An 8,899-nucleotide genomic window follows, 5' to 3' on the forward strand; every position below is an offset into this window, starting at 1 on the left:
TCTCACCCCAGTAACTTTTGTTAGGGTTCAACGTCAACATTGAGGTCTGGAGGTCATAGGGGTCTAGCCTCAGACCCTCTGCTGCAATTTGACCACAGCTTTCCCACAGCAGCCCTTTCCACCCGCGTCCTTTCCTCTGAGGCCCAATTTCCTTTTCTCCCCACTGGTAACTAACCTCAGATCCAGAGCCTTCCCCTGGGATCTCACTGCAGCCCTCCCTACAGGTCTAACCTCAGTTCTCCCTCCTGGGGTCTAACCTCGGCCCTCTCCCTTATATTCCAGTCTTTGCCATGATGGTTTCACGTCAGCCTTTCTGCTACAGCCTAACCTCATTTCTTTCCTCAGAGGTCAACACTGATTTCACCTCACTCCAGCTTTTGGGTCTAACCACGTATATCTCTCCCCTGACGCCCCTCCCTTCATTTTTCTGGGCAAGGCCAGCACCCAACACAGAGCCTGGCACACAGTCAGGCTCTCATCAAATGCTTGCCGAACAAAAGAATGAAGACAACAGAAAGTTTGGTTCCTCTGGATGTATAAATAATCGGTGGCTGGCCAACTCTCATCGGGAGCAGAAGGGGGTTTGCGTGAGATCATCCCCTTTTCAAATGGGGACACTGAGGCACAGAGGAGTGTGTTAGGTCACAGGGCATGTTGGGGTGGAACCAGAGCAGGAACTCCCAGCCCCACCACCCGGGGGGACCTGGCGAGGCCATCTCCTCCTTTAGGATGCTTCCTCCTCCAGGAGAGGTTGGAGGTGAGCACCTTGATGAACTTCTCCCAGGCGTGGGGTGGGCAGCGGGGGGGTGCTCAGGAGGCCGGGGTCCCAGCATGCCCTGGGCCCACCCTGTCCCCCAGCCTTTGTGGCTGACGTCTCTTCTGCTCCACTTGATGACGAAGCCGTGTCAGGACCAGCTCTGAGGCCTGGATCAGGCTGTGCTGTGGGAATGAGAGGAGGAGGGCGGAGCTGAGAGAGCTGGAGGGGTGCAGGTTAGGCCACAGGACAGTCTGCACTTAGACCGCCCAAAAAGCCGGAAGCTCGGCCGTGGCGGGAAGTCAGACAGCAGACTAGCGTGTGGGGTGGGAATGGGTCTCTGTGACAGGGTGAAGGTGAGACCCAGGGGAACGGTCTTCAGTGAATTTCCAGTGGGAGGAACAAGGCCTGGACCCAAATGTGAGGGTCTGAGGTTAGAACTCAGTGGAAGGGATGGGGTGGAATGGATCAAAACATGAGAGAGTGCGCTATGTGGGAGTGAGGTTTGACCTCTAGAGAGGCTGGGGTTAGACTACAGTGAGGGGAGACAAGGTGAGACTCTGGCAGAAAAGGACGGGCCAATAAGACAGAGGAGAAGCAAACCAAAGGGGAAAAGAGAGGGAGATATCCCCCCATGCAGGGCTGAGTTGGAGGATCTGAGGTTAGACCCTAACAGAAGGGGCAGAGGTGATCACAGGAAATGACCTGACATAAATCATGAGGGATGATAGGATGGTAAAAGGCAAATCCTTTCCACCACAGGTGGATCAGACTCTTCCACTGTGGTCTAACCTCAGTGCTTCCTACTGTGATCAAACCTACACCCTTTCCATTAGGCTCTAACCTCATTCTGTTTTATTCAGGTCTTACCTTTGGCCCATCCACTGTGGTTCAACCTCAGACCTTCCCGCTGGGGTCCAACCCCTATCTTTTCTCCTGAGATCTAATCCAGGCCATTCTATTAAGGAACGGAGTGTAGGAAAAGCCTAAGCAAAGACTGCAGAGGAGGCAGGAAGGTTAGACTCCAGTAGGAAGAACCCAGGTGAGACCACAGGGGAAAGCATCCTAGACTCAGACCAGAGGGAAAAAGAAGCAAATACCGTGTTAGGAAACAAAGGTGCGCTATGGCCTGAGGGCTGAGGGCTGGGCCATGGGGGAAAGGTCAGAGGTCAGACTATGTCAGTGGGGGTTAAACGGCAATGGAGGTTGCAGGTTGGACCCTGGACCACAGGAAAGGTTGGCTACGAGACCACAACAGGGGTAATGGCAGTCAGGCTGCTGTGGGAGGGTCAGAGGTCAGCGTACAGCAGAAGGCTGGGCATTAGACCACAGGTCAAGGGCTTGACCACAACAGAAAGGTCAGGTTAGACCCAAGTGAAAGGGTTCAAGGTTAGACTGCAGCTGAAAGCTGGAACCTGGCTGTGGGAGGAGGGCTGGAGCACAACCAAGGAAGGGTCGGAAGCGTGACTTGGAAGTCAGAAACTCAGTAGCCAGTTGGAGGTCAGACCACAGACAGAGTGAAGCCGGGTCACACGTGTGGAGGAGAGGGTGAGTGCCGCAAGAAGGACAAGTCACCCCCTGACACGGGGGCAAAGATTAGACTGTGGTGGAAGGACCGAGGTGAGATCACGGGGGCAGATCCCGGCTAGGCCACGGGGAAGGGACGGAGTTAGACAAAGCATAGGAACGAACGACCGAAGTTAGGGAGGCTGAGGAGAGGCTGGGGGTGACGGATGTCAGATCACAATCCCCTTCACCAGTCAGGCGCCCCCCCGCCCAGATGTGAGTGCTCCCAGCTGTCTCTTCTCCTGGGATGTCCCTGGCCAACAGGAACCGCCTCCCAGAAAGAGGTTACCACCTCCCCCAGGCGGGGGTCTGCAGCTAACCCTTGTCTGGGGGTGGGAGGCTCAGGCCGTGGAGCTCCTGAGGCCCGACTCCCCCTGAAGGCCCTCTCCCTTACCCGTTCCCCGAGAACATGCCCCCCCATAAGGCAGGTGCGCTAAGCCCCCCTCTCGGGCCCTGTGTGGAGGGGACCAAGGCTACCTGCAGAATGTGCACGCCCTTCAGGGAGACCACCGCGAGCTCCTGCAGCCCATCCCCGGTCAGGTCCACGTGAGCCATGGCCAGCAGCGGGCTGGGGAAGCCCCTGTGCCACAGCAGGCGGAACCCGGCCTCTCGGCCGGAGTACTTGTAACACAGCAGCTCCTGCAGGGGGCGAGGGGCCGGGGTCACACAGGGCGAGCGCGGGCAGCAGAAGGGACAGGCCCCCCTTCCAGGACCCACCTGTCCGTAGGTGGCCACCAGGACTTCTGGCCGCCCATCCAAATCCACATCGGTGACCAGACCACAGAGGACGCTGTCGAACTGGTCGCTGCCAGGCAGGATAAGCTGGTCCTCGAGGCCCTGGCGCAGCAGGTCCCTGAGGGTCCCCACGTGGTGGGGAGACTGAGATCAGACCGCAGTGCCGCCACCCTTGGTGCCAGGCCCTGGGCTGGGCGCCCACACTGCTCCCCCCCGCAGGCTTCCCTCGTCTCCCGTCTGGACCCCTTTCTGTCCACCACGGTTCCCTTTCACTCGGGCTGTCAACCTGTTACCCCCCAGGTTGAATCCCCACACTCCCCGTGCAGGTGGGCCCATCTCCAGCCCAAATGGAAACCCACATGGTTCCCTTGGGGATCTGGACACCAGGCCCCATCTGGACACCCGCACGGAGCCTGGAGAGCTTGGTCCCCGAGGGGACATCCTCACGGCCCACCAGGTATGAGAGCTGGCTCACCAGAGCTGCCTGGGAAATTTTCAGCACTTTTGTAAGCCGGCTGGCATCCTGTCAGTGGCGTGAAATCCGCCATGGTGGGAGTAGTTACACCACAGAAATTGACAAATGCTACAAGTCAGCGTTTTCTCATGGATGGAGGCAGCCGTTATCTGCGTGCCAGCGCGCTTTGTCCCCCTCCTCCAGGGGAGTGGATATCTTGGTTCCCATCCTCAGGCCTCTACACATCCCTACAGGTTCTAGACTTACACACTCGGTACCCTCCCTGGGATGGGAACACACCTGTACCTGGCCAGCCCCGAACCTCACTCAGAGAAACTTTCTGCTGAGGACAAGGTTAGACCACAGCACAAAGGCATAAGCTTAGATAGCGCCCATGGGCCGGGCCCTCACCGGTACACCACTGCTGGCTCCAACATGCTGGCCACCAGCACGCTGTACTCGTCCCTTGGTGGCCTGTCCTCGGTGTCTGGAAAAGGAACATGACTGGGGGGTAGGTCTGAGGGGACAGGTTCCAGGCTCCTCCTCATCCCTCCCTCCCCTCAGTGAGAGGAACGTAGGTTAGACCTCAACCTCAGGAGAAACACGTGAGGTTGTGTACAGAGGGAAGATTAGAGGTTAGACTAAGAGAAAAGGATTGAAGTCGGATACCAGGAGGAGCAATAGGTGTTAGATGACAGTTTAAAAAGTCTGAGGTGAGACCACCATAGTGGGCGTATCAGGGAATAAACCTCAGTGGGAAGAATCGGAGTGAAGCTTAGTCTGAGACAGAAGACAAACTGCAGAGGTCAGGCCAGGGGTGATGCCCACGACAGACAGACCACAGTAAGAGGGACAGAATGACAAGTGGGGGAAAGGTGAGACCCTGAGTGGTGGGACAGCATGAGTCCTCAAGAAAAGCCTGGGGTTAGAACACAACAAGAGACAGAGTGAAGAGGCCAGAGATGGGGATCAGAGGAAGTCACGGTGGGTGGGATGAAAGCTAGACCACCAAGGGAAAGGCAGAAGTTCAACTCCAGGTCTAAGATGAGACCACGGGGCAAAGAGCTGGAAGCTGGAAGTGAAATTTGAGGGTGTGGAGAGGAGGGAAGGGGCACACTGCAAATCCAGAGCTAGAGTGGGGCACTTGGGAGGGATGCATGGGGAGCTGGACACGTTGGGAGGGGTACAAATATATGGGGGGAGCCGAGCCTGCAGAGTTGCCCCCAATGTCCAGAGCTCACCCTCAGGGGCTGAGAGGCTGAACACGATCACTCGGGAGATGGGGCCGTCCTGCAGGATTGTCCACATCTGCAAAACCTCTGTGTGGAAGGCGAGGATTCAGGGCCTGCCCCAGCCCTCACCCTCATCCCACCCTGGCCCCGCCCCTGCCATCACCTCGACTCTGTTGGTCCACATGGGCGACACGGACATAGCCACTCTGACAGCCAAGAGCTGAGAGTCGCCGAGATGTGCCAGGGAGGTTGTGGACATCAAGCCAGAGGACACTGGTGGTGGGAGGGCAGACGGAGGGGCCAGAGAGCCATCACTGGGTCCCTGCCCCACATCTCCACCTCCCCAGGAATGTCCACCCCGGCCCTGTAGAGCTGGGACCCTGCTGCTGCCTGATTTCTCTGAGGTAATCCCCACCGCCCAATTTCACTGAGGCTGCCTGCCCCTCTGGGCCTGCCCCACTGGGGATCCTACCTACTGGTCAGGTTCGTGAGCTCTGGGAAGAGGTTTTCCACGGGCTGTTCCTCAAACTGATGCAGCCCCTCGTTCTGGGGAAACCAAGACCCGCCCCCCACTTGGAATCAAAGGCCAACACATGGCCACCCCAGCAGGGCTCTGCCCCCCATGCCTCCCCCGCCTCACCTCCTTGTAGAGATGAATGGCCGGGTCATTCCCGCTCAGGAGAAACACGGTCTCCAGTTGATTACCGACCTGGACCCTGAAAGCAGAGAACCCCAGTGCGGCAGAACCTGAGTGTGGTAGAGTCCAAAGCCCTCCTGCAAAAATCTTTGCCTGCAAGAACCCTAACATTCTGGGGTTCAGCCACCAAATTTAGGGCTCGAATCTCAGGATGCAGAATTGTGTGTAGAAAATTAGCACGCTAGGACCTTCGTTTCTAGAGCCCTCATGTGCTAGAAATGTTTATTCTGGATGTGGATTCAGGAATGGAACACAGAGCTCTAGAATGGGTTGCAGAACCTCAGAACACTAGAACCTCTTCAATCTAGAACCCTGGTGTTCTAGAAGTTTTTTTTCTGTCTCCTTTGAAATACTAGAACTTTTAGAAATTGCCACCAAGGATATTCAGACTCAGAATGGTAGAACACTCAAATCCTAGAACGCAGAACAGTAGTTTCTAGAACTCTCACCTGCTAGACCAGGTTGGCAAACTACGACCCACAGGCCAAATCCAAACCACCACTGTTTTTACCAAGTTTATTAGAACATAGCCATGCCCATTCATTTACAGTGTCAATGGATGCCTTCTTGCTACGATGGCAGATGTAAGTAGTTGTGACAGAGACTGAGCCTCAAAAGTCTAATAGTTACCATCTGGGCCTTTAAAGAAAAAGTTTGCCAATGCCTATGTTGGACCCCCGGTGTTCTAGAATGGAATCTGGAGCTCTACAATGAAATTCTCATACTCTGGGATTCTAGAACTTCAGTATTCTAGTGCGGTCTGTACTGCAGCTCCTTGAAATCTGAGAATGTCAGGACTTTATCGTGACAGAATCTCAGTACCATCAAAGTGTAGAACTTTCAAATCTTGGCATCTCAGAGCTTCCAACTCTAGAAAACAGCATTTCTGGCGCTTGGAACGTCTGAATCTAGAACGCGAGAACCTGAGAATTCTACTATGTATAGAACATAGGTGCTCAATGGACTCGGATTATCTAGTTTGGGGATAACAAAATGGAAGCCCGTCAGCCAAGTCTGGTCCATGGCCGCCTTAAACATAAGATGATCTAAAAAAAAAAATGAGAATCTGATTGTCCATGAACAGGTCTGTGGTCTCCTTTGCTACAGCCCCCCCCCCCGGAGGTGTAAACAATACACACCCCCTCATTTGTAGCACACCTGCACCTTACTTACTCTGCATGGCACAGCTGGAAAGGCGTGAACTGGAGTTCCAGGTTCAGGCAGCTCTCTGTAAGGTGAGCACAGGCGGATGGGCACAGGGGACGTCACGGGCCCCCCTCCCACCCTCCCATCTGTCCTTCCCTCCAGGCCACACTTACGGGCAATGGAGTCAAGGTTGTACTCCGAGCCAGGCTCGTAGTCACAGTAAATGTTAAGGAAGGGGCTGCCTTTGTCCCCTGAATCCTGGGGGAGGAAACTGGCCTCAGGGGAGAGTAGGGATGGCAAGAGGGACGTGGGTCAGACTCAGTGGGATCCACCACGTGTGGGAGGAGGTGGGAACAGGGAGGTGGAGGAGGCTCTGGGTACCTTGATGAATGTGATCCCCACAACCAGACCCCGCTTTGGGGGCGACTTGTGGAACGTGTCGATGGAGACAATCTCGGCATCCACTGGGAGGGGTAGTTCAAAGTTCGAGTTTCAGGGAGACTTGAGACCACAGACCCCCCAATCACGGGGACCCTTGACCTCCAGGCCTCAGTAACCTCGGACTACAACAATTATCGTGACCCCTGGGTCTGAATGAGTCCTGATCACCATCACTACGGTAGAAGGAATCCTGAACCCTACTCACCTCCAGGCCCCTATATCCCTGCCCTCTGACCCCAGTGCTTCCTCATATCAGCTGTGATCCCCTTCAACCAGAACCTCAGAAGCCTACGCTTCACCCCTTTCCCGGCCCCCAACCCCATAGCGCCACGCACCGGGAATGTAGTTGAACTGCAGCTCCTTGGCCACCGGCCGGATTTTCTGTCGGAGGTCTTGGTAGCGGAAGCCCAGCACCTTGCCTTTAAGGGTGGCGGCCAGCAGCTCCCCGCGACCGCCCGCGCCGCCTGCCAGCCCGTACACATTGCTCTGTGACGAGAAGCGCGTGAAGCTGTCCTCGCGCAGCGGGCAAGGCTGTACGGCCACGGTCTCATCCCCCATCCCGCACCTCAACCATTCACCCCTGCAGCGTCCGCCCGATCCCACCCACCGCTCCCGAAGCGACCTGGCCCGCCCGGTGCCTACCCGCCCGTCGCGCAGACTGATGACGTAAGGAAGCTGCCGTCGCTGCCCTTTACCAAGATGGCCGCCAGCTGGGCTGGTCGAGCTTCCCCTCGAGATTTTGCCCCCACGTTCTTGTGCACGGAGTGGAAAGTAGAATAACCACCACCGGCACATTTAATACAGCCCTTATGTACCAGGAACTCTTGTAAGTGCTTTCCACTTATCAATTTATTGAACACTCACAAGGAGGCTGAGGTAGTTTTATGGATGAAGGAACTGCACAGAGAGGTAACTTAACATCACACACCTAGTAAGCAGCAGTCAGAATTAAAACCCAAACAAGATAGCTCCATAGTTTAATCACATCACCTTTAAAATGGTGAAATGCATTCTTCTTACCCCGAAGAAAAAAAGATTTGTCCTGGCGGGTAACCTTGCTCGAGTGACGACTTCGCCCCAGTCGTATTGGCCCCGATTATCCCACTGAGTCCCCACAACCGCCCTGAGGTTGTTACCCCGCACTCGTTTATTCAGTATTTATCGGGCACTTACTATGTGCCAGGGCATCCGTCACAAACTTACCTCATAACCCTTACAACAACCCTGCAAAGGAGTTTTTGTTATCCCAACGTATAGAGGATGAAATTGTGGCTCAGAGAGAGTAAGTCCCTTGACTAATGTGCTAGCAAGTGGTGGACAGGATGTTAACCAGGTATGTGTTCCGGGGTCTGCAGGGGTTCCTGTTTTGTCCCCAGAAGGGCTCCAGGGACTTGGGGACTCTGTGTATACCTACATATTGTTTCCAGAGGATGAGTTACTGTTCTGGCCACTTGGAGTAATCTTCTGTGACCTCCCCCCACGCCCCCACGCAGAAACACACACACACACTGCGAGATCCATGAAGGCAGTAACTGGATCTCCCTTGGTGACAGTCAAGTCCCCAGCACCTGAACCACACAGCCTGACAAAGCCAGCATTCAGTAAATGCGGCCACTATGTGCCAGGCCCTTTGCCAAGCCTCTGGGACACTGTTATGTAAGAGACACAAAAGGGAAGTTCCCGAAGGCAGATTGGACCTGGAGGGTGAAAAGGAGCGTCAATTTGATTTCTGGATTTGGGGCGTCAAAGCTCCGAGAGGGCAGGGTCTGGCTATATTTAGTACTGTATTCCCAGGGCTGAGACCAGGGCACCACACAGGTGCTTGGTCAGTACTCGCTGAGTGACGAGAATCTGGGGTCTAGTTCTGCCACTTC

General features: G+C 55.3%; 1 protein-coding gene across 4 annotated transcripts; it reads right to left on the reverse strand.

The window, feature by feature from the left end:
* Positions 1-521: 521 nt before the first annotated feature.
* On the reverse strand, positions 522-7,631 carry KPTN (kaptin, actin binding protein). Of its 4 annotated transcripts, none has more exons than XM_081032818.1 (12): positions 7,361-7,631; positions 6,966-7,048; positions 6,758-6,842; positions 6,612-6,666; positions 5,382-5,457; positions 5,214-5,287; positions 4,905-5,014; positions 4,751-4,828; positions 3,921-3,996; positions 3,038-3,173; positions 2,798-2,959; positions 522-939 (listed from the first exon to the last, which is right to left on the reverse strand). In XM_081032818.1, exons 1-12 carry the CDS (start codon positions 7,581-7,583, stop codon positions 811-813), a joined length of 1,287 nt encoding a protein of 428 aa, XP_080888944.1. In that variant the 5' UTR covers positions 7,584-7,631; the 3' UTR covers positions 522-810. The 4 variants fall into 4 exon arrangements, with proteins under 4 accessions (XP_080888944.1, XP_080888946.1, XP_080888947.1 ...); XM_081032819.1 differs by lacking the exon at positions 522-939 and adding an exon at positions 1,602-1,751; XM_081032820.1 differs by lacking the exon at positions 6,966-7,048 and having other exon boundaries at positions 7,361-7,626.
* Positions 7,632-8,899: the final 1,268 nt, after the last annotated feature.

This window comes from Rhinolophus hipposideros (genome assembly GCF_964194185.1).
Source record: "Rhinolophus hipposideros genome assembly, chromosome: 21".
NCBI lineage: Eukaryota > Metazoa > Chordata > Mammalia > Chiroptera > Rhinolophidae > Rhinolophus > Rhinolophus hipposideros.